Genomic DNA, 26,723 nt, shown 5'->3' on the forward strand with positions numbered 1-26,723 from the left:
AAAAATGTGAAATAATTGCTTCCCCATGGATTAATAATTTATGAACAGAGGAAGACATATAATACCATCCGTAGTCTTGTATAAACATTTTTGCTGTCTGCATCGCATATTGACCGAATCGCTTGGTGTCTATCATTTCTCCACAAGAAATCGCTTGTAAAATGATCGCAAATCTTTTAATAAGTATTTCGTTTAATCCGGTAATTATTATTTTTTTTTTTACTTCCTGTAATTACATTTGATGCGTTTTTATTCCACATTTTTTTATCCTCTATTTGAACGGGCACCTACGGGCAGCTGAAACCAAAAAATCCATGAAGTGGAAGATCTATTTAAAGATATAAAATCAAGAGAACCTCAATACTTCTCGATACATTTTTTGTATAACAATTTAAATCACGCTTATAGGATTCAATTTTTTGAATATAGAAAAATAGCTATATTGTTAATATTATTGCTGTTACGTATTCAAGATAAACATTTTTCTTCATTCAAAAGGGATATTATAACGTAAAAAAAAATTTAGATCAAAAAGTTTAGATATGTAAGAGCTGTGCTGTTTTGAAGATTCTTGGGAAAAATGATAGGAAGAAAATCTATCTGAATTATAAAGTTTCAAATAATATTTGGCATTAATATTATAAAATTTTTTCGAAAAATCGATTATTTCTAGTTGCTCACAATTATTTACAAGCTAAATTTATTAATTAAAATTGAATATTAAAAAAAAATTGTTTGGTAAATGTCCGCACTTTAGCATTGTTCGATCCACTGTGCGGCGGTTCGGGCCACGTCGGCTATGATCGGCGGTATTCGGCCGATTTGATATTAACGGCTTAGGGCCGTGTTTTCGGTGGATTAAAAAAGGTGGGCGCACCGCGCCCCTGCCTCTGCCCGGCGGGTGTTCTGCCGGGCGGCAGCTTCCGGCGGATGGAATTGCCGGGAATCGTAACGATGCACCGGGATGCATCGTTACATCTTTACACCAATTGATTCCTCTCATTATTTTGTACATAAATGTATTAAGGTAAGATAATCGAGAAATGAATATTTTACAAGATATTTTACGGTTTATGTAAAATTAAGAAATGATTTCAAGCCTTATAACTCAAAAAGTACTTGAGGGAAAAATATTTTATTAAAGTGTTTTGGAAAGCCCTCGAGATAAGCAACAAGAATATGCAATAAAAAGTTGGGGGTTCCATTTAAGAAATTGACGGTGATCATCACGTGACCTTCAAATGACTCTCCAAGGTCAAATCATTGCCACCATTTGATGGCTCCCTTCAAGCCATACAACTTTTGTTTGAAACATTTTTTTATTTAACGCATCGTTTCGGAGATATTTGAGTGTATTATTTAAAATGGGACACCCTGTATATACAGGGTGATTCTGAACAAACGTTTGTCTTTAAAATATCAAATTCTTGAATGAATTCTAAGACGATTTTTCCTCTTGCAAAATTTTGCCCGGAGCTTAGTTTTTAAACTATAAAGGAAAATAGTTAACTACTTACGGAACGAGTACAAGAGGTAGGCAGGGACGGCGCGATATAGGCGATTACGCCGCGATCAGCTGATTGCTATACGCGATGACTGTAACAATCAGTGTGTGTGTGTGTGTGTTGGCTTAACGAAGAAAAGGCTATTTGTTCCGAGCACTAATGCAGCGCACGAGGTAACTTTGTACTCATGGCATATATTGAAAATAACCAAGTGCCAGATAAAAGTCGATTGCTCTTTAGTGCTGAATGATTGGGAAAAGCGGCAAACCTCACGATTTAAGTAAGAATTAATATAACAAAGCAGCAAAAATTTTTATATCTTATTCATTTGCTATTTCCTTTCTCTAGAAACGACCCACCAGGACAGACTTGTCAAATGGTGGTTCAAGAATTAACTTCTTTATCATTTAATGCTGCTGCCAATGCTCAAATTTTATGTCCTTATGTCGAATCTATATCGAAAAGCAATTTTCAATTAAGAATAAAGCATAGAGACAAGTTAAAAGTCAAGCTTAACGACATGAGATGTATAGAAATACCAAATTTCGAAGAACAGTTTAGACCTGTATGCGAAATCAACTCGAAGATAAAAAACGGCAACTCCGGCTTAAACTTAACGATGAAGGAATGGCACTGTATCTAGATTATCTGAATATGGTGGCATTACTCAAACAATTGAAAAATATAGATAGCAATGAAAGAGGTTTATTATGATAAAAGTATTTCTATATATGTAATAGCGTTGCATGTGAATAATATTTCTTTCTAACACAATTAATATTGATTTGCAGTTGCTTTAAAAGGAAGAGTCGCGTTGCAAATGGGTAATAACGAATTACTGATAACGGAGCTGGTTCTCAAGAATGTGTTAACAGTTTTACAACCAGCAGAAATAGTAGCGCTGCTATCAACACTGATCTTTCAACAATGCACAGATTCAGAATCTACACTCACACCGAATCTTGCTAATGTACATGTCATCAATTGTCTTTTTTTTTTTGGAATAAATAATTAATAAAGTTTAAAGAAAATTACATATCGAATAATTAAGAGCATCGGAAAGCTAAAACAATGTTCTTTTTTTCCAGGGTTGTGAGATAATGAACAAGGTGCATGCGGAATTGGAACGTTTAGAGCAGCAATATCAATTGTCGACTATACCGCCATTGAATTTCGGTTTGGTGGAAGTTGTCTACGAATGGGCGCAAGCTAAATCGTTCGCGGAGATCATGAAAATGACGAATGTTCAAAAGGGAATTATCGTTCGATGCATACAGCAACTCGGCGAAACCTTGAGAGATGTTAAAGATGCGGCTGCGACTATAAGTGATCCGATTTTGAAAGAAAAAATGGAAGAAGCCTCGACTGCAATCAAACGCGAAGTATAAAATAATTTAAATGTCTAAAAGACATTTTAAAAAATTCTCTCTTTTTAATAATTTTTTATTTTCACATCGTAAATAGTTGGCAAGCCAAGTGTGACTTATATGTTTAAAATATATTATAATTATATATTTTTGTTTATATATTTAATGTCTTAACAAGATATATTGTGTGTGTGAATATGACAATTTGTAGTGAAAAAGGTAAAAATTTTATGAATGTGAAAAATGCTTATTTTACAAAAGTTGTTCAATTTTTTTCGGTATATTTACAAATCTAACACTTGAAACTTATAATTTTCTGCTTTTCCTTCGTAGAAATTGAAAAACATATACAAATATAGAAAATATGTACAATAATAAACTTATTTTAGAAAATCGTACTAAAAAAATCTTTAGGATATTCTCTCTTTTTACCTAAAATTTTTAACAAAAATATCTAAAAGATCAGAGAGAGACTGTTCAGTAAATTTTTTATAAGATTCGAAATAGACATTCTGTGATATGTATCTTCAATTTTCATTTTCAATTGCATTCTCAACAACCGTCATTCGGTCCTGCTTGCCGTTTGGTAAAACGATGGTTATCAGCACAATTAGATGATACTCACGTATCGGAAGTTGTAATTGAATTGCTTATGGCGTCAATATATTTAATGCCAGAACCTTATAAATTAGCTCAGATGCCGCAAGTGGCATTTCTACGATTTCTAGAAGTTGTTGCAAGATCTCATTGGAATACTGATCCTGTCATCATAAATTTCAATGGTGAAATGACTAAGTTTTGATATATTTCCAATTTTTCATTACTGTAAAAATTTTTGCAAATGAATCATAAAATAATTATTTAAATAATTAATTAAATTACTGAAATAATTGATAAATTTTTCTCTTTTTCTTTTTTTTACCCGGAAAATTTATTATATATTCTATTTATTATTCTATTATTTATTATATATATTCAGATATATAAAAAGATAAACAGAAATGCAATCTCTTTTATTCCAAATTTATTTATGTGTAATTGCTTTTGAGCTTATTTACATAATATATATATTAATATATTACATTAATTTTTTTTCCAGATGAAGAAATCTCCGCCGTAGAAACATTATTTAATACAACTCGCGCTTCGTTACCACCCTTATTCATATCTACCTCTTATGATCAACAGAAATCCTTGTAGACAAGGAGAGCGCCATCTCAGTTGATTTTAAATCGTATGAGTGCACTCACGAAGGAATCATTAAGATTATTTCACAATCTATTGTTCGATAATATAGATATAAAACCTATATTTCGCCCTTCATTGCAAGAATATGATTGTTTGTTATATCTGAAGTCAAATATGAATCCTAGAAAACTGCAGGCGGTCGATGTATCCAGTAATGTGGAAATAATTGATCTGCATCCGTATAAAGCGCATTCACTTAAAAAAATTCCAGTCATAGACTTTGATCCTGTGCAATGTTTCCTGAAAGATCTAAGAGTTAGTATTTGAAATAATTAACAAGCGATTGTATTGTTAAATTGTATGAATGGGTTTATACACGCTTTAAAAACAAAGAAAGAAAAAAAATTATATATTTGTATTATCATGATTGACGCTACTGCTATATCTAAATCATTTTTTGTATTCTACATTTATTTTTCTTTTATTTCTCCAGGATGATTACAATGATTATGCCTTATTCTTCCTGACACTTATAGTGGTATAGTGATTGGGGTTCTATTGAAACCCGATGTTTTCGAGCGTAAGGATTTTAAAGTGGCAGATGTTAATTGTAGAAAACTCGACAGCAATGGTAAACTTGTTTTAAATATATCGGCATGTGAATAATATTTCTTTCTAACACAATTAATATTGATTTGTAGTTGCTTTAAAAGGAAGAGTCGCGTTGCAAATAGGTAGTAACGAATTGCTGATAACGGAGCTGGTTCTCAAGAATGTGTTAACAGTTTTACAATCAGCAGAAATAGTAGCGCTGCTATCAGCACTGATCTTTCAACAACACACAGATTCAGAACCTACACTCACACCGAATCTCGCTAATGTACGTATCATCAATTATCTTTTTTTTTTAATAATTAATAAAGTTTAAAGAAAATTACATATCAAATAATTAAGAGCATCAGAAAGCTAAAACAATGTTCTTTTTAAATTATAAAATATAAAAGAGTAATTTTCTATTCATTTTGTAATGTTCTTCCATAAAATCTGACATTTTTAAAATATGAACTAAAGGATAGGATTTCTATTGACATGCGCTTTTAGTATTATAATTATTTTTTTTACTAGATAAATATATAACCAATAAATGTATCTATTTAATAATATTTAATATTTTTGTGTTAAATACAAAATATTTCATAAAATATTCAGTTGTATGTATATAGTTCTTAGTTATACTGTAAGATAAGGGAGATAAAAAAAATAAATAGAAATCTTCTAATAATATGAAAAGTGCATGCGTAGTGCATGAAGTTCGTCTGTATAGTAATTAATGAGAAATTCGTCATTCTTTTTTTACAGAAGTCTCATAGCAACAAAATAAATATTTGTGCATCTAATATTATTGATTCATTTTGGTGATGTGAACATACAGTTATAATAAAAGTAAATGCTTCTTTATCACAATTAATTTTTGATATTTTGTGTTTTCGATTGACTCTTAATTAAATCTACGATAAGTTTTGTCGGTCAGTTAATATGACAATACACACACATATATATATATATATATATATATATATATATATATATATATATATAATATATATATAAAATAAAAAATTGATTTATTATTTACAGTTATTTATCACATCTTGTGCACAAGTTAGACTACATAAGATTCTTATTGAACAAATATCTGGTATTACATCCGTATAATGTCGAAAAATAATTTAAAGCAGATTCAAGGTAAATATGTTGAATAAATATATTAATATATTATATTTATATAAAATAATATATTATTAATATATTAACCCTTCAACTGAATAAAAAGAAAAATAAAGATCACCTTCAATTTTTTGTAAATAAAATCTATTTTTTATTACATATATGTAGAATAATAAGACAAATCCATTGGTGTACAGAAAACATTACTTTTAAGAAACAATATAAGACTGCATGTTGCGAGTTTTATACTTTTTCTTAAAAGCAATTATATATGTTTTCTTTATACCAATAAATTTGTCTTATTATTCTATACATAAAAGTATTAAAGTAACATTATTGAAAACTAAATATTTTATAAGATATTTTGTATTTTTTGTCAAAATACTGTAATTTTGAAGCTCTTGTAACTCGGAAAATAGTAAAAAAAAAAAATTTTATTATGTTTTGGAAAACTCACGAGAAAGCTACAAGTATATGTAATGAAAAATAGGTTTTATTTTAAAAAATTGAAAGTGATCTTTGTATGACTTTCAAACGACTATGCAAAGTTACACTAACAACATTATCTTATGTGCCCTTTGAAACTCTACAATTTTTATCTAAAACATTTTTTTCTAAAACCTCATCATTTCGAGATATTACCCTATTCTAATTAAAATGGGAAATCCTATATATATAATTATATGAATATTATTATACAAATATAATCATTAATAGCTTATAAATATGTAAATTATAAACTTGGGTTTAAATTATATAATAAAATGTGTGTGATCTTTATTCTTACTCTATAAATACCATGAACAGAGATATCATGTAAAATCCCGATGTCAGAATTTTTCATTAAGAAACGACAGAAAAATTTACAACTAAACTATTTGACAAGAGATGACATCAGTGACACTCGCGTATCGATTTTATAACATCAGGATATCTATTATGAAACTGTTCGGAAATGTTTCCGATCGGAATAATTTTGTTTTCCTTTAAATACACAATGAAAATCTAGGGAAAAACAAAATTATTCCGATCGGAAACGTTTTCGAACAGTTTCATAATAGGTACCCAGAGTTTTACATGATATTTCCGTTTATATTTATAGAGTAATAATAACGATCATTTTATTATATAATTTAAATCCAAAAGTTTTTGATTAAATTTAACAAAAACTTAATCGGATTGTTATTACTGTACATTTATCTGTTTGTATGTTTTTATGAGGGCTTACTTATTTTTCAAATGATGAATGTTAATTAATACGTATATTATTACGTATATTAATACGTTAATTAATATGTATATAATTATTTTAGATAAATCAAAGGAACGAAAAGTTGATACTAAAGGATCAAAACAAATTGCAAAAGAGAATGCAAATGAAATGGATACGAGCGATATATTGTATACGTCAAATTTTAGTAAATCTATTGAGTAAGTATATTAATATTATTAATTTATATATTAATTATAAATATAAAAATATAAATTTGACAATTCTATATGAGACAATTAAAAAAAGATATTTTTGACAATTATTTATCTGTTTATTTATTAATTTCTTAAATAAAAATTTATTAAATAATTTATTAATATTAATATTTATTTAATTGTTGATTATTTATTAATTTATTTATTAATATTAATTTTTTTTATATTTTATTTTATTTTTATAATTATACAAGGTGATATAGTGATGATCAGAATGATATGGGGATTAAATTTGTATACAGGTAGAGCGGACCAAACTAAATCAAAAAATCCTCTACCATTTTGCAATTTTTGCAATAGTTAACGAGTTATTAATTATTAAAAATCGCCACATTAGCCCAGTTTACTGTCAAATGTAAACGCGCGGCAAGATGCGATCGCCCAACGATTGAGGTTGCTAGGCTTCTAATTTGTAATAAATATTATCACTTATAATAAACAACTTCTCGCGCCTAGCAAACTCGATCATTGGATCAGCCGCATCTTGCCGCGCGTTTGTATTTGATAATAGGCTAAACTAATACGGCGATTTTTTATAATTAATTTGTTAACTATTGTGAAAATTGTAAAATGGTAGAGGACTTTTCGACTTAGTTTGGTCCATTCTACTTGCATACGAATTTAATCCCCATAATTTTGAGATACCCTGTATATTGTACATCATTTTATTGTACATCATTTTATTTATGTAACATATTTTAATGTTTGATATTTATATCTTGCTTGTTAATTTATAGGTCGTCGAATAATAAACAAGATGTCATGATTTCAAATAAAAATGATGAAATGGAGATGATTACTTTTGCGACAGATGAGATGTTAGAATCAGTTCAACTTGAGGACTCCACTGTGTAAGTTTTTTACTTTTAATTTATAGTATAAAAAATACACACGTATTTATATTTATCTACACATTTTACTTTTTTAAGTATAAATATTGTATCTCAGTAGTTAATAAATTCTAATACATTGTTTATATAAGTGTATGTGTGCGTACATATACAGGGTGTTTCACAACCTCAGTACAATATTTTATTAGTGTATTTTAGAGGTAAAATAGAATAAAAAATTCTAATATAAATATGCTGAGGTTGTAACAGTTTTTGAGTTATAAGCGATCAAAATTTGCCAATGATATATGCACTGAACTACACATATACACATGTATCGATTTGTCATTTATTATTGATTTTATTTTTAAAATAAAATTAGCAGAAAAGTCAATCACACTAATTTGAAAAAATCAATAACAGATGACAGATCGATAAATGTGTATGTTTAGTTATGAGCCTGAGCACGCGAGTTCTATGCTATATCATTCAAATTTTGATCATTTATAATTCAAAAACTATTATAGTCTCAACATTTTTATATTAGAAATTTTTACTCAATTTTATTTCTAGAATACACTAATAAAATATTGTATCAAGGTTGTGAGATATCTTGTAAATATATGTATATACATATATTTAAATTTTTTAATATTTTGAAAAATAAAAAGATGATTTTAAAATCTTTTTTAGAGAGGTTATTGGTTTCATTGATGAGATTGATGGTCCGAAAATTGTTGGCAAAGCACAACATTATCGATTGCTAAAATTTATTTTGAACAATAATAGTTGTCATAGAATTCAAGTCGTGGTATGGAATACTGAAATTGAACGGATTCAGTTTCACATAAAACCAAATCGAGTAAATATATTTAAATATACTTTTTATTCTTATTTAATTTAATATACAATAATAATAATAATAATTATATATGTTACTTTCTAATCTAATATTACTTTATATACTTTACAGATTATTCATATTGATGGAGCGAAAGTTAAAAAAACGAAAGTACCAGAGTTTAATCAAGGAACTCTTCCATATGAACTTATTATTCGTTCGAATACAATTATTAATAATTTGGGATCGTTTGACCTTAAAAAAATAATTCACGCAGTTCAACCTAAATTGATAGAACTATCAAATATTCCGGATCATTTGAATTCATGTGTTCGTAAGTAATTTTATTATTAATATTTTTTCTTTTGCGTCTAAATTTTCTTCATAATTGTTAATATATTATATATAATTTAATATTGTCATATATAGTGTTGGCAAAAAGTTCGGAAACGATTAAGTTTTGAAAAATATTGATTTATTGGAAAAATGTTTAACACCATGAAGTAGACTTAGAAAAATCTATTGGATGATTCATTTGACCTTAGGATGATATTGAAAAACACGATTCTCGTCAACATAAAAATCTTAAATGGAAATCCCTAATTTTTACATATTTTTGTAGCTTATCTCGAGAGCTTTCCAAAACACTGTAATAAAGTATTTTTCTTTTACTTTTTGAGTTATAAGACTTGAAATTTTTTGACATAAAATGTAAAATATTCAGTTTTTGGTAATCTTATCTTAATACTTTTTTTTTATGCACGGAATAATGAGATCAATTAATTGGTGTGAAGAAAACACATAGTTAATTGAAAAAAAAAAAATAAGTTGCAATAATTGAGTATCCTGACTTTTTACATTTTATATCAAAAAATTGAAAATTTTAAGCCTTATAACTCAAAAAATATTCAAGAGAAAAATGTTTTATTATAGTGTTTTGGAAAGCTCTTGAGATAAGCTACAAGAATATGTAATAAAAATTAGGGATTTCTATTTAAGATTTTTATATTGACGAGAATCATGTTTTTCAAGGTCATCCTAAGGTCAAATGAATACCATCATCTAATAGATTTTTTTAAGCCCCCTACTCCATGGTATTAAACATTTTTCCAATAAATAAATATTTTTAAAAATTTTTAACCATTTCTGAACTTTTTGCTAGCACTATATATAGTATGTTCTAATATTTATGTATATGTTTTCTTCTATTACATTTTCTTAAAATAAATACTTTTAATAAATACCTTAAATAAAATATTTTTCAGTTGTACGAGGATATATTAAAACAAGATTTAATACTTTATCAAATAGTTTCAAAACTATTGGAACTGGATCGATTACAGATGGTAATTTCAAATTAGAGATTCAAATTGCTGAATATGAAGCAAATGATGGTTTCGAAAAAGGAGAAAATGTAGAAATAAAAGGATATGTAAAGAATTCAAGTAAATTATATTAAAAATTTTAATTTCGTAATAGAATATTGTATCATTTTTGGATTTTTATGAATTATGTATTTATTTTACAGATAATATCTTTTATCTTGATGTGGAAAAAGTTTGTGACATTAAATTGATAGGAAACCAAACGTTATCATTGGCACTGTTATTGCAAGGTACAAAACCTATTATGAAAAGATCATTTCGAAAAGAAGATGAAACTTTTGATTCGCTAACTAACAAGATTATTCGTAAATAATTTAAAAAGTATTCGTCATGTTTTCAGTGAGTTTTTGTTTTTTATTTTTAGTTTATAAATAATTTTTAATTTATTAATGTTATGTTAACTTAATTAACTCAACGGTTTTTGCGAAGCTATCGAACTATCTATTGGTGAGATTTTAACTGTAATAAACTATAATAACAACTGTAATAAACTATAATAACAACTGTAATAAACAATAATAAACTATAATAACATATTTTGGTTTACTTGATGTTCTCTCGATGTCTATAACTAAATCCCTATAAATTGTATTATTGTATATGTATATTGTATAATTTATTTATACAATGAATAAATTACATATTATATTACTATAAATAAACAAAATATATTATAATTATATTATTATTTATTTATACGATATAAATAATATATTATATTATTATAAATAAAAATATTATATAAAATATAATAATATTATTTATTTATTTATATTTTTTATTTATATTATTTACATTAATTCTCAATTCCGATCACTTCACTTTTGACTTTTTTTGCATAATCCAAGTCCTCGTTTGTTGTGTGTAATTATTCGATAAATTATATGTATGTAAAACGCTAAAAGAAAAGATAATGTATTTACATTAATTCATCGTTCTATCAATATTCAAGTTTTCTCTTTCTTTTAAAAATAATAGTGAAATCTTGAATGTATAAAATTTATTGAGTTATGCGGTAAGTTTCACGAAATGATGTGTTTTGTTATGTTTTGATATGACAGTTTGTGTTATATTGTACGAGGTTAAAAAAAGTGTTGCGCTTTAAAACTTCTGCAAATTTATACAAGAGTAAGTGTGTAGAATATTAAATTAAAATTAATATTTTTTATTGTTAAATTAAAATTAATTTTTATTTCTATTGTTAACTAATAAAAAAATACAAATTAACTTTTATATATTACAATTTATATGTACAACTTTTTTCATTAAATACATTAAATAATTAAATACGTGTAAAAAATTAAATATTAAGAATGTAGCATACAATTTCTATTATAAAATCTTTAATTATAATATTAAATTTCTTCACGCACAGGCAAGAAGCACAATTGCAAAAAAGAAAAAAAGTATATCATGTATACCATATCCGTTCTAATCTGACACACGCCAGTATCAAGAAAGTATATAACACCTCGATCGATCTTGGTCGATTGCAACTATCAACAATTTTTGCCTTCGGTGAGAGCAACCGCATCTCGTTTCATCATACACACGAGTTAAAATCGACGCGACTAAGCTCGACTAGGCTCGACTCATCTTGGCAGCGCGAAGCAAGTATACTAATACAGATGCTCGGCTCAATAGTAAACACGAAAAATAAAAGAAAAGTTAAATTTTTATCATTATCTTAAGTCCCCCTTGAAACCATACAATTTTTATTTGAAACATTTTTCGTATGTTTTATGTTTTTCAAGATATTTGCTTGCGGAAATTAAAATGGGACACTGCAATGTATACAGGGTGAGTCATTTTAAGTTACCCACCCCAATAACTTTTTTATTTTTGATCGTACAAAAAAATGTTTCAAATAAAAGTTGTTTGACTTAAAGGGGGACAATGATGGCAAAAATTTGACCTTGGATAGTCATTTGAGAGTTACATAAAGGTCACCTTCAATTTCTTAATTATAAATTCCCATTTTTTATTGCATATTCTTGTAACTTATCTCGAGAGCTTTCCAAAACACTATAAGAAAGTATTTTTCTCTTAAATATTTTTTAAGTTATAAAGTTTGAAATTAATAATTTTTTGACATAAAATATTAAATATCTTGTAAAATATTCAGTTTTTAGTAATCTTACCTTATACTTTTATGCTTGGAATAATAAGACCAATCAATTAGTATAAAGAAAACACATAGTTACTTTTTTAAGAAAAATTACGCAGCTGTATGTTTCAAATTACATATTTTTTTTAAGAAACTATATGTTTTCTTTGCATCAATTGATTAATCCCATTATTCCATGCATAAAAGTATTAAGGTAACATTACTGAAAACTGAATATTTTACAAGATATTTTACAATTTTATGTCAAAAAATTGTTAACTTTAAACTTTATAACTTAAAAAATATTTAAGAGAAAAATACTTTCTTATAGTATTTTGGAAAGCTCTTGAGATAAGCTACAAGAATGTGCATTCAAAAATATGCATTTCCATTTAAGAAATTGAAGGAGACTTTGTAATTTTCAAACGACTGTCTAAAGTCAAACCAATAATATTATCTTATGTTCCTCTCGAAGTTAAAAAATTTGTATGAAACATTTTTTCGTATCTTTCATACTTTCTAAAATATTTAAATGGGTAAATTAAAATAAGCCACCTTGTATATGTATATAAGATGTTTCGTTTATCTCTTACACCTCAAATAATTTTTTTATTTTTGATTGTATAACAAAATATTTCAAATAAAAGTTGTTTGACTTGAAGGGGAACAGAAGATGTCGCTACTAATATTTTTTTAAAAGACCAATGTTAATTATGTTTATTTAAATAAAATTACTTTAATTTTTATATAAATTGATTCTACGTAACATTCTGTGTAAAAAGTTATAAGGGTAAAATGACTAAAAAATGAATAGTTTACGAGATATTTTATATTTTAATTTGACATAATCTTACGTAAATTATGAAATATCTCATAAAATATTCATTTTCCAATCTTATCTTTTAATACTTTTATGCACAAAATAACGAGAGGAATCGATTGGTGCAAAGAAAACACATAGTTGTTTTAAAAAAATATATAATTTATACATAATCATCAACTACATATTTTTTTTTAATAACTATAGATGTTTTTTTTACATCAATCGATTTCTCTCATTATTTTGTGTATAAAAGTATTAAGGTGAAATAATAGGAAAATGAATATTTTACGAGATATTGCATAATTTACGTAAAATTATATCTAAAGTATCTCGTAAACTATTCACTTTTTGGCCATTCTACTCCTATAACTTTTATACAAAATATTGCTTAAAATTGATTTATATTAAAAAAATATAGTAGTCATTTAAAAAAACATAAATAACCTTTAAATCACTTTGAAAAAAGCTTTTTGAAAAAATGTCAGTAGTGGCGTCTTTTATCCCCTTTCAAATCAAATAATTTTTATTTAAAATATTTTGTTGTACAATTAAAAATAAAATAGTTAATATTTGAAGTGTAAGAGTTAAATAAAATATCCTATATATGTATATATATATGTATATTTGTATACAAAGGATGTCCCAAAAGTCTGAAAACAGTCGAATATTTCATAAACTATATACATGTTAGAAAAAATCTTTCAGACATAACTTGTAGAGCTTTAAATGGCACATTATATAGTAATATTAATGTAACCTTGAATAGCACCATCAAGATCACGAAAAAATTGCTTTGAATTTTTTTAATGAAAATCCCCTCTACTTTTATTTGCATATTCTTGTAGCTTATCTCGAGAGCTTTCTAAAAAACTATAATAAAATATTTTTCTCTTAAGTATTTTTTGAGTTATAAGATTTGAAGTTTACAGTATTTTGATATAAAATATAAAATATTTAGTTTTTTGTAATCTTACCTTAATACTTTTATGCACAGAATAACGAAACCAATCAAATGATGTAAAGAAAATATAATTGCTTTAAAAAAAAATTACATAATTTGCAACATATTTTTTTTTTAATCAATTATGTATTTTCTTCACACCAATTAATTGATCTTATTATTCTGTACATAAAAGTATTAAGGTAAGATTACCAAAAACTAAATATTTTATATTTTATGTCAAAATACTGTAAACTTCAAGTACTATAACTCAAAAAGTATTTACTTAAGATAAAAATACTTAAGATAAAAATATACTACTCAAAAAAATTAGGGGAGCACTTTAAAAGTTGCAAAATTTGATGATTTTCAAGAAGTCATATCTCTGCTTAGGGAGGTCGTAGGACAATGTTCCTAGGCGCATTTTAATAGGTGAAGCCTCTACTTTAAAGAGGGTAAGGTCGCATTATTCGTTTCATCGAACTATGTTTCGTGTGAGCTCCAAAATCAGATCGTGAAAAAATTCTGAAAATTTCATGACTTTATAGTCGTCCACGGATAAAACAAGGATGGAACCAAAAATGCCACTACATTAGCTTTAAAGTAGGAAGCTTTTCCTTTAAAATGTCGTCAAGAACATTGTTCTATCATACTTAGGAGCCGAGTTATAACGCGAATGTCGGCGGTATTGCTCAAAATTATGCAAAACGCAAGGTTATTTGAAAACGCGATAACTCGGCTCCTAGGTATGATAGAACAATGTTCTTAGCAGCATTTTAAAGGGAAAACTTCCCACTTTAAAGCTAATGTGGTGATATTTTTGGTTTCATCCCTGCTACAAAGACGACTACAAAGTCATGAAATTTTCAGAATTTTTTCACGATCTGATTTTGGAGTTCACACGAAACATAGTTCGATGAGATGAATAATGCGATCTTACCCTCTTTAAAGTAGAGGCTTCACCCATTAAAATACGCCCAAGAATATTGTTCTACGACCTCCCTAAGCGAAGATATGACTTCTTGAAAATCATCAAATTTTGCAATTTTTAAAGTGCTCCCCTAATTTTTTTGAGTAATGTATTATAGTGTTTTGGAAAGCTCTCAAGATAAGCTACAAAAATATGCAATAAAATGTAGGGGTTTCCATTTAAAAAATTCAAAATAATTTTTTCGTGATCTTGATGGTGCTATTCAAGGTTATATTAATATTACTATGTAATGCGCCATTTAAAGCTTTACAAGTTATGTCTGAAAGATTTTTTTCTAACATGCATAGTTTATGAAATATTCAACTATTTTCAGACTTTTGGAATACTTTATATGTATACAGGGTGTCCCATTTTAAAAGTTCCACCCTCATAACTTATCAGGATCAACGTTTGAAGGAACACGACTTGGATAAAAGTTGTAGGGAACAAAGGAGGCTATCTAATGGTGACCTTGGATTCGACATTAAAGGTCATTTTCAAGGTCATTTGAAGATAACATTTAATTTTTTAAATGGAACTCCCTATTTTTTATTACTTATTCCTGTAGCTTATGTCGAAAGCTTTCCAAAACACTATAATTTAGTTTTCATTAAGTACTTTCCAAGTTATGAGGCTTGAAGTCATTTCTTAATTTTACATAAACTGTAAAATATCTTGTAAAATATTTATTTTTTGATTATCTTACCTTAATACTTTTATGTACAAAATAATGAGAGGAATCAATTGGTGTAAAGAAAATACACAGTTGTTACGAAGAAAAAATATGTAATTGTTAATTGCAAATTACATATTTTTTCTTCGAAACAACTGTGTGTTTTCTTTACACCAATTGATTCCTCTTATTATTTTGTACATAAAAGTATTAAGGTAAGAATCGAAAAATGAATATTTTACTAGATATTTTATGGTTTATGTAAAATTTAGAAATTATTTCAAGTCTCATAACTCAAAAAGCACTCAATGAAGAAATACTTTATTATAGTGTTTTGGAAAGCTCTCAAGATAAGCTACAGGAATAAGTAAGAAAAAATAGGGGGTTCCATTTAAAAAATTGAAGGTGACCTTCAAATGACCTTGAAAATGACCTTTAATGTCGAATCCAAGGTCACTATTAGATAGCCCCCTTTGTTCCCTACAACTTTTATCCGAGTCGTTTTCCTTCAAACGTTGATCCTGAAAAGTTATGAGGGTGGAACTTTTAAAATGGGACACCCTGTATATGTATGTATACATACACATATATATATCAGGGTGTCTCCTACGTCGAGGTCAATCGCTCAGGAGATGAATGGGGATCCAAAAACAAGAAGCGTCGTCTACAATAGGTGGAATAAGCTTGACGTAAGAAGTAAGAGTAAGCGTAAGAAATAAAAATAATGCATTTCGCCCTTACTCCAGTTCTCTTAAACCGAAAATAGTTCTCTTACTCTTAAGAGAATTTCCGATTTAAGAGAGCTGGAATAAGGGCGTAAGCGAAATGAATTATTTTTATTTCTTACGCCTACTCTTATTTCTTACACCAAGCTTACTCTACTTATTATAGACGACGCTAGAAAGATAGTTGATATTGTTAAATATAGATCCAGAAATGTGTTGTTTTCGAGTTATTGCCATTCTTACATTGAAATTTGAAATTGCTTTGTTTTCGAATTTTTTTTATCAAAATTGAAATAAAAGATAGTTTTTATGTTTTATAACATATAATTAATTTAATTATGTTATGAAATTCATTAAAACCATCTCTTGTTTTAATTTTGACAAAATAAGATTGAAACATTTTTTAATACATTATGTTCAATACTCATAATGGAGATTATAAATTTCCAATGAAATTTATCTAATATCTATATATTTAAACATATAAATATTTACTTTTTGCAGTTTAAAGAGAAAGAAAAAGAGAGAGAGAAGAAAGAGAGAGAGAGAGAGAGAGAGAGAGAGAAAGAACAAAAGAAAGTGAAAAAAAAGAAAAGTAAAAAAAAGAAAAAGTAGAGACACAAAAAGGTTTGTATATATTTTTTAAAATTATTTTAATATATCCAATTCTCTTTTTACATGATTTTTATATTTTTTTAAGTAATTCTTTTTACACGATTTTTTTAAATAATTAGATTTTTTAAATTATTTTATAATTTTTTATGTATATATACAAATCTTATAATATCGTAAAAGTAGAAAAAAAATTAAATTATTTACATAATTATTAATATTTAATATTTTCTTTTTCAGAGATCCAACGGAATAAGTTAAAAGTAGAAAATAAGCAAATCATAATATTGAATTGAATTTTATTTTTATTTATTTAATTATTTAATTAAAATTGGCTTTAACTTGAATTAAAATTAATTTTGATTTAATTTGAAATTGACCTTAATTTGAATTGAAATTGGCTTTGACTTGAATTAAAATTGGATTTGACTTGGATTGAAATTGGCTTTGATTTGATTTAAAATTGGCTTTGACTTGATTTGAAATTGGCTTTGACTTGATTTGAAATTGGCTTTGACTTGATTTGAAATTGGATTCGATTTGATTTGAAATTGGCTTTGGCTTGATTTGAAATTAGCTTTAGCTTGATTTGAAATTGGTTTTGACTTGATTTGAAATTGGCTTTGACTTAATTTAAAATTGGCTTTGACTTATTTTGAAATTGGCTTTGATTTAATTTAAAATTGGCTTCAATTTGGATTATTAAATTGAAATTGAGTTTGACTTAAATTGTTAAAATAAATTTAAAATTAATTTTTATAAAATTATTGTATTCAATTATTTTTGATTTTTAAATTAATTCATTAAATTAATTTCAATCTTTGTCAAATGATGAAATTTGCTCAAATATAACACAAACTTCTGTAAATTTTTCAAAAAATATAGTAGTAGATTCTCAAACTTCTACTTTACTTACAGAAGTAATATATTCAGCAAATGAAACAGTTACTACTGCGTCACAAGCAATTAATACATCAATCATTACAAATGTTCCTATGATAAAAAATAATAATGAAGTTAGTATAATAAATGATAACATAAAGTTATTTAACATTAACGATGATATTAATATAATTAAAAATGTTCATAACTTAAATATAGAAACTCCATTAAATAGCAATACTATTTGTTCAATACCTAACACATCAAATAAATTAATAAACTTAGATGATAATAGGATTGCAAATTATATTAATTTACAGGAAATAACATCACAAAATGATATAATAAATGATAATAATAAAAATAAACAAATAAAATGGTACGAAAAAAATCGAGCTTTAAAAAAAGGATATACGGATATTAATCATCACATTATTCAATTAGAAAATATTGTAGAACATTATATAGGAGAAATGAATTTATATTGCGAACATTGTGGTGCGAAACATTTTAATTCTGAAAAAGTAGTTAATAAAGAAAGCTCCTTTAACGATTGTTGTAGCCATGGGACTATTGAATTAAATCCTTTACCTCAACCTCCGTATGAACTTTATAAATTATTTACTGGAAATCATCCAAAATCAAATCATTTTTATAATCGTATTCGTGGTTACAATAATACATTTTCATTCGCATCGTTTAATGCAAATATAGCAGATTTTAGTGCGCAAAGATATGGACCTTATTGTTTTAAAATTCAAGGACAAATCTATTATCAAATTAATACCACGTTATATCCGGCACCTAACGAAACATCAAGTTATGGACAACTCTTTATTATGGATAGTAATGAAGTAACAGAGTGTCGATTACAACAAAATTCGAATCTTGATCAAGAAATTTTATATTCAATAGATAATATAATGCGTACAAATAACATTTTTGCACAATCTTATCGAATGATGCACGAAGAAATTCAAATGCAACAGCAAACATCTCATAACAATATACGTGAATTACAATTAGGATTTTAACTAAAAAAGGCTTCGATCGTGGCCGATACAATGTACATAAGATAAATGAAGTTGCAGCAGTTTTTTCTACTACAGCAGATGGTGAAATTCCTGAAACCTATGTAACAATTTATAATAAAAATACTAAAACATTAAAACAAGTCAGTACGATGGATCCAAATGTAGAGCCATGGATTTATCCATTGTATTACCCATACGGTAATCAAGGTTGGCATGATAATTTACAACGTAAGAATAGTAATAAACGAGTAAGTAGAGCTGCATACGTAAAATATCGAATAGCTATACGTGATAATTTTAATATTTTCACTATGGGAAGACGATTATTTCAACAATGGCTGATAGATAGTTATATAAAAATTGAAAAAGACCGAATTAATTATTGTAAACAGAATCAAAAACAATTGCGAGCTGAGACTTATCAAGGATTAATTGATTATTTAGCAAACACCGCCAATAATAACGATGCTCACATTGGAAAAATGATTATACTTCCATCGACATTTGTGGGTCCACCGCGTAATATGTTGCAACATTATCAAGATGCGATGGCTATTGTTCGGAAATATGGAAAACCAGATATCTTTGTTACTATGACTTGTAATCCAAATTGGCGCGAAATTAAAGAAAATTTACTTCCAAATCAACAACCTGCAGATAGGCCAGATATATGTGCTCGAGTATTTAATATAAAAAAAAATTATTTAATCGATGTTATCGTTAGACAAAAATTTTTTGGTGAAGTTTTAGCATACGTTTATGTAATAGAATTTCAAAAACGTGGATTACCACATATACATTTATTGATTACATTAAAACAGAATTGTAAAATATCAAATTCTGAAATAGTTGATAAATTTATTTCTGCAGAAATTCCTGATCCTAATGAAAATGAAAGTTTACATAATGTTGTAATGAAACATATGATTCATGGGCCATGTGGAAATTGGTGTTTAATAAATGATAAATGTTCAAAACATTTTCCAAAACCATTTCGACCTGAAACAACTATGGATGAAGATGGTTATCCACAATATCGTCGAAGAAATAATGAATTGCTGTACGAAAGACCTAGACGATATGTTGTTGATAATAGATATGTTGTTCCATATAATTCAACACTCTTACTTTTATTTAATAGTCATATTAATGTTGAAATAGTTTCGAGTATAAAATCTGTAAAATATTTATATAAATATATTTATAAGGGTCACGATGCTGCGTCTATAATCATTGGAGAAAATATAGATAAAACAATAATATATGATGAAATTCAAGATTTTATCGAAGCTCGATATGTTGGACCCGTAGAAGCGTGTTGGCGCATTTTAAGTAAACCTTTACAAGAAAAAAGTCACGCTATATTTCGTTTACCAGTTCATTTACCAAACGAACATAATGTTATAATCGATGATAATATTAATAATGATGCGATAAGATTTGCTGTAGAACGAGTAACAATGTTATTGGATTATTTTCAGTTAAATGCTCGAGATGAGGAAGCAAAACAATATTTATACAATGATATTCCATCTCATTATGTATTTAAAAAAATTACAATTAACGGCAGAACTATTAATCGCTGGAAGAAACGTCAAAGATATTTTAATTGTATTGGTCGTATGTATTCCGTTAGCCCATCTCAAATAGGATTGTTTCATTTACGTATACTTTTACTACATGTTAAAGGAGCTACAAGTTTTCAACAATTAAGAACAGTTAATAACGAGATACATCAAACTTTTACTGCTGCATGTTTAGCATTAGGACTCATAGAAGATGATGAAGAATGGTATCGCGCAATGAATGAAGCAAAAATTTGGATGATGCCAAGACGACTTCGTAATTTATTCGTACGAATTTTGATTCATTGTCAACCAGTTCATCCGAAAAAGTTATGGGATGAATTTAAAAAAGATATGTCAGAAGATTATATAAGACGATTTGGACCTATAATAGGAATAAAGAAGATTTATAATTATATTATTAATTTACTTCAAAAAGAAGGATCAAATATTGCTAATTTTCTTGAAATTGAACAAGAAATAGAAGAACAAGAAATAAACGACGAAGAACAAATTGAAGAAGATATATCGATAGGTATGCGACAATATGAACAATTAAATATAGAACAAAAAGAAATTGTTGATACTATTTTAATAGCAACAAGTAACAATAGTAATAACTGTTTTTATATTGATGGTTCAGGTGGATCTGGTAAAACTTTCATTTATACAACCTTGTATTATCTACTTAAAAGTAGAGGAAAAATAATTAATACGATGGCATTTACCGGTATTGCTGCAACATTACTTCCAAATGGGAAAACAATACATAAAGTTTTTGGATTACCTGTACCTCTTTTCGCTGATTCTACATCAAACATTAAAGTTCAATCTAAAGAGGCTAAAAATTTAAAACTTGTAGATATTTTTATTATAGACGAAGCTCCTATGGCACCACGCTATATATTAGAAATAATGGATCGAACATTACGTGATATAATGCAAAATGATTTATATTTTGGTGGTAAAATCGTTCTTCTTGGTGGAGATTTTAGACAATTATTATCTGTAAAAGAAAGAGCTACGCGTTGTGAAATTATAAATTTATCGATAAAATTTAGTATTCTATGGAAGCAATTTAAAATATTTTCATTGACACAAAATATGAGAACTTTACTACAGGAAAAAGAATTTGCACAATTTTTACTAAATTTAGGTAATAGTTCTTTAAATGATCATTCAGATAATATTCATATTCCAGAAAAATGTATAGCAAACGCAAATTTGGATATGGTTAAAGACATGTACGGAGACATTATAAAACATAAACAATATAAAACTATGGCTAATTACGTTATATTATCTGCAAGAAATGTCGATGTTAATGAAATAAATGAAAAAGTAGTAAATTTGTTGGATGAAACGACGGAAAGAGTTTATACAAGTATAGATACTCTTGAAACGACTGGAGATAATCAAGATATATATGAAACAATTCCGATAGAATATCTCAACTCTTTAAATCCAATGTGTCTTCCACCTTATCAATTATGCTTAAGAAAATATACTATTGTCATGCTTATTAGAAATCTTAGTATCAGCGAAGGTTTATGCAATGGTACAAGATTATTGATTTTAGATTTAAGTAATAACTTATTACGCTGTGAAATTTTAACAGGTAATAAGATTGGAGAAATAGTTTTTCTTAATCGTATCACTTTATATTGCGAAAATGTATATCCATTTACTTTTAAAAGAAGACAATTTCCAGTGAAATTGGCATTTGCTATGACAATAAATAAATCACAAGGACAAACTTTCGAAAAAATTGCAATAGATCTTCGAAAAAATATTTTCAATCATGGACAACTGTATGTAGCATTTTCACGAGTTCGTTCTTGGGATTCATTAAAAGTTTATTTAAAGGATGATAATTTGTCCAAAAAAATAAAAAACTATGTTTATAAAGAAATATTTGATTAGTAAAACATAACAAACGAAAAAGTGATATATAATTATGTTATAATAATGTCAAAGATAGGAAAGTAAATAAAAATTAAAAGAATTTTTGTTTTAAATATTTGTATGTGTAATTTAATTAAAAAATAATAATTATCGTTTTATAACATTTTAATTGCATATAGAATAAAAATTAAAAAATAAAAAACAAATAAAAAATTTTAATATTAATTTTAATTTTTTTAAATTAACGAATGAAACTTATATTTTAATTGAATTTTAAAATTAATAAAATTTATTTAAAATTAATTTATGAATTTATTTAATTCATAATAATTAAAATAAATCATCATTAATTATTAATTACTTATTAATCATTTGATTATATTTAATTTTTTATATTATTTAAGTAATGACCAAAAATGGCGCGCGCATTAGCGCGCGCTGCGTGCTAGTCCCTCTCTAAGAAAGGCATGTTATTGACATTGTTACCTCTTTTCCGCGATGATGATTGATTATTAGTTGTCAATAGTAATTTGCTGAGCGACTTGCTTCATTCGTGTTGTTTGACAGTTCGACAGTTTGACAGGTTGACTGTTACGTTAAGGAAAGAAGAAAAATAAAATAAATTAAAGTTAAAGAGAAAAAGGGTGGAAGAAGCGGAAAGACAAATAGAGAAAGGTATTATATAAATATATAGAGAGGGAGGGACGGAGAGAGATTATCATATCATTATAATTATCTATAACTTATTTTCTCGTTGAACTTACGCACTATCATCCGCGTTTAGCTCTTATGGCCTTTAAATTTAAGTTTATGTTTTAATACACAGAGCCTAATTTCTTATAGTTATTATAATTATCATTATTAATTATGTTGTGTTATGTTGTATTCAATATTTTAATATTATTAGTTACATTTATATTATAATTATATGTTATTTATGGTAAATGTTTTATTTAAAGTTGTATAAAAGAGACGAGAGAGAGAAAGAGAGAGAGAAAGAAGAGAGACAGAGAAAGAGATAAAGAAGTTTTATTAAAAGAAGCAGAGAGAGGGAGAGAAAAAGAGAGAGAAGAGAGACAGAGAAAGAGAGAAAGAAGCTTTATTAAAAGAAGCAAAAAAAGGAGAGAGACAGAGAAAGAAAAAGAAAAGGAGGTAATTATGTTGTGTTATGTTGTATACAATATTTTAATATTATTATTTATAATTATGTTATTTATGGTAAATGTTTTATGTAAAATTATATAGAAGAGACGAGAGAGAGAAAGAGAGAGAGAGAGAAAGAAGAGAGACAGAGAAAGACATAAAGAAATTTTATTAAAAGAAGCAGAGAGAGGGAGAGAAAGAGAGAGAGAAAAGAGACAGAGAAATAAAGAAAGAAGCTTTATTAAAAGAAGCAGAAAAGGAGAGAGACAGAAAAAGAGAAAGAAAAGGAGAGAGGAATATTAGGTAATAAATATTATTATTAAATATTATTATCTTTAATTTATTTAATTTTTGTAAATAAATGAACAATATGTTTAATTAACACATATACACGGTGTCCTAGACCACCCGTACACCCCTTTTCTTTTAAAAACTAAGCATTTTAGAGAAAAATGTTTCAAATAAAAGTTGTTTGGTTTAAAGAGAGCTATAAAATGGTGTCAATGGTTTGACCTTGAATAGTCGCTGGAAGGTCACATGAAGGTCACCATGAATTTTTTTAATAGAATATCCTATATATTTTTGCACATTCTTGTAGCTCATCTCGAGAGCTTTCCAAAACACTATAATTAAGTTAGTTTTTATTAAGTACTTTCCGAGTTATGAGGCTTGAAATAATTTCTTAATTTTACATAAACCGTAAAATATCTTGTAAAATATTCATTTTTCGATTATCTTACCTTAATACTTTTATATACAAAATAATGAGAGAAATTAATTGGTGTAAAGAAAACACATAATTGTTTCGAAAAAAAAAATGTAATTTGCAATTAACAATTAAATTTTTGTTGCTATAAAATGGTGGCAATGGTTTGACCTTCAAGGTCAAACCATTGCCACCATTTTATAGCTCTCTTTAAACCAAACAACTTTTATTTGAAACATTTTTCTCTAAAATGCTTAGTTTTTGAAAGAAAAGGGGTGTACGGGTGGTCTAGGACACCCTGTATATACATATATATGTATATAAATATATATATGTACATATTTGTATATTTATATACATACCCACACAGAAGAAAATATCTAATGGATATCTACTGGATATCTACATATCCATTTAATGTCCATATCCACTATGGATAACCAATAGATGTCTAAAATGTTTATATCTCCTGAATAACCAATGATGATATCCATTGAATATCCATATAAAATCCCTATATCCATATCTACTGAAAATCTATCAAAGATATCCACTGGACATCCATATAAAATCCACATATGCATATCTACTGAAAATCTACCAAAGATATCCATTGAACATCCATATATTGTCCACATATCCATGTCCACTGAACATCTACCAAGGATATCCATTAGACATCCATATAATGTCTACATATCCATGTCCACTGAAAATCTATCAAGGATATCCATTGAACATCCATATAAAATCCACATATCCATATCTACTGAAAATCTACCAAAGATATCCAATGGATATTTATATACTTCCACGAGCTTCATGCCTCGCCGCTAGGTGGCGAAAAGGAAAACGCCTAACCCGAAAGTGGGATCCATCTAAGACAGTATATAAGGCCGCAGCACAGGTCCCACGAGTCACGGCTTATCGGTCAAAGAGCGCAGACTATTATAGCCACATGTCCTCTAGCTTTTGCGAGGAGCTCCAGAGCTCCATATAATTAACCGCAGACGGTTAATTTTTTTTTAAATTCCGTTATATATGGTATCTACATGTATCTATATATAATAAATATCCACTGAATATTGTATAGATATTTACAGGATATTGGTTTACATATCCTGTAGATATTTATGGAACATTGAATAAATATCCACGCAGAAATCTGATGAATATCCAGTATATATGCAATGGATATCTACAGAAATATCCACTAAATATTGTATGAATATCTAATGGATATTTATGTAGATATCCTATGGATATTTATGAGATCTCGAATGGCGGACATCTGGATATCTAAAGCACGTCTAATAAATGTTTCCTATATAATCGTGGATATCCCTAATGTCCATTGAGAATATCTAATAGATATCTAATAGATATTATTTTCTGTGTGGGTACATTTTATATATATATATATAAAGTTTATAAAAAGTATTAAAAAAGTAAAAAAAAGATAAGTATTAAAAAAGAAAAATATTAAAAGAGTAAAAGTATTAAAAGTATAAAAAGTATTAAAAGAGAGATAGTGAAAGAGGGATATTAGTATAAATGTTTTATTTATTTAAAGTCAAAGAAGAATAAGCATAAAAAGCGAGAAAAAATTTCGTAAAATATTCACTGTTCGATGATCTTACTTCAATACTTTTAGACATAAAATAATGAGAAGAATCCATTAGTGTAAAAAAAATATATAGTTATTTTTATGATAAGATATGTAACTGTTAATTGCAAATTACATATTTTTTTCTTAAAAAAAAGTATCTCTTTTTTATAACAATGGATTACTCTAAATATTTTGTGTCTAATGTAAGATCATCGAATAATGAATATTTTATTTTATGAGATATTTTATGATTTATATAAATTTGAGAAATTTTTTCAAGCCTCATAACTAAAAAATACTGAATGAAGAATAACTTAATTATAGTGTTTTGGAAAGCTCTTGAGATAAGCTACAAGAATATGTAATGAAAAGTAGGGATTAAGGATTTTTAAATACTTTTTTTATTTGAGTTATTTAAATGAAATTAGCTGTGTAGTAAAAATCAATATCACCTAATGTAAAAAAATCAATAACAGATGACAGATCGCTATACGTGTAAATGTATAAACGTTGTTACGGACCTGAGCGCGCGAATTCTACACGATATTATTTGCAAATTTTGATTGCTTATAATTCAAAAATTATTGTAGCCTCAAAATTTTTGTAAAATTTATAAAAAGTATAATGAAGTTTAATAGAGTATTAAAAGAAAGATAGTGAAAGAGGGATATTAATATAAATGTTTTATTTATTTAAA

At 26.9% G+C, this 26,723-nt stretch overlaps 2 protein-coding genes and 3 long non-coding RNA genes across 5 annotated transcripts; all 5 read left to right on the plus strand.

Annotated features, from left to right (window-relative positions):
* Positions 1 to 1,664: 1,664 nt before the first annotated feature.
* On the plus strand, positions 1,665 to 3,135 carry LOC145974308 (superkiller complex protein 2-like). The gene is made up of 4 exons (XM_083104103.1): positions 1,665 to 1,678; positions 1,854 to 2,140; positions 2,297 to 2,475; positions 2,594 to 3,135. Exons 1-4 carry the CDS (start codon positions 1,665 to 1,667, stop codon positions 2,891 to 2,893), a joined length of 780 nt encoding a protein of 259 aa, XP_082960229.1. The 3' UTR covers positions 2,894 to 3,135.
* Positions 3,136 to 4,586: 1,451 nt separating this feature from the next.
* LOC145974630 (uncharacterized) lies at positions 4,587 to 7,116 on the plus strand. Its single transcript, XR_014439755.1, has 4 exons — positions 4,587 to 4,691; positions 4,762 to 4,940; positions 5,420 to 5,503; positions 7,102 to 7,116. It is a non-coding gene; the product is annotated as an uncharacterized LOC145974630 (long non-coding RNA).
* A 62-nt stretch (positions 7,117 to 7,178) lies between these two features.
* On the plus strand, positions 7,179 to 10,645 carry LOC145974309 (uncharacterized). The gene is made up of 6 exons (XM_083104104.1): positions 7,179 to 7,219; positions 8,014 to 8,127; positions 8,800 to 8,968; positions 9,080 to 9,281; positions 10,213 to 10,392; positions 10,476 to 10,645. The coding sequence occupies exons 2-6, from the start codon at positions 8,039 to 8,041 to the stop codon at positions 10,643 to 10,645; spliced, it is 810 nt and encodes a 269-aa protein (XP_082960230.1). The 5' UTR covers positions 7,179 to 7,219; positions 8,014 to 8,038.
* Positions 10,646 to 11,382: 737 nt separating this feature from the next.
* LOC145974629 (uncharacterized) lies at positions 11,383 to 17,622 on the plus strand. The gene is made up of 4 exons (XR_014439754.1): positions 11,383 to 11,460; positions 11,708 to 11,942; positions 17,075 to 17,197; positions 17,423 to 17,622. It is a non-coding gene; the product is annotated as an uncharacterized LOC145974629 (long non-coding RNA).
* Positions 17,623 to 23,117: 5,495 nt separating this feature from the next.
* LOC145974403 (uncharacterized) lies at positions 23,118 to 23,839 on the plus strand. Its single transcript, XR_014439660.1, has 3 exons — positions 23,118 to 23,243; positions 23,528 to 23,720; positions 23,814 to 23,839. It is a non-coding gene; the product is annotated as an uncharacterized LOC145974403 (long non-coding RNA).
* Positions 23,840 to 26,723: the final 2,884 nt, after the last annotated feature.

The sequence above is a fragment of the Camponotus vicinus genome, unplaced genomic scaffold, assembly GCF_025532165.1.
Source record: "Camponotus vicinus isolate PSW18456_S1 unplaced genomic scaffold, iyCamVici1.0 SCAF_7, whole genome shotgun sequence".
Taxonomy (NCBI): domain Eukaryota; kingdom Metazoa; phylum Arthropoda; class Insecta; order Hymenoptera; family Formicidae; genus Camponotus; species Camponotus vicinus.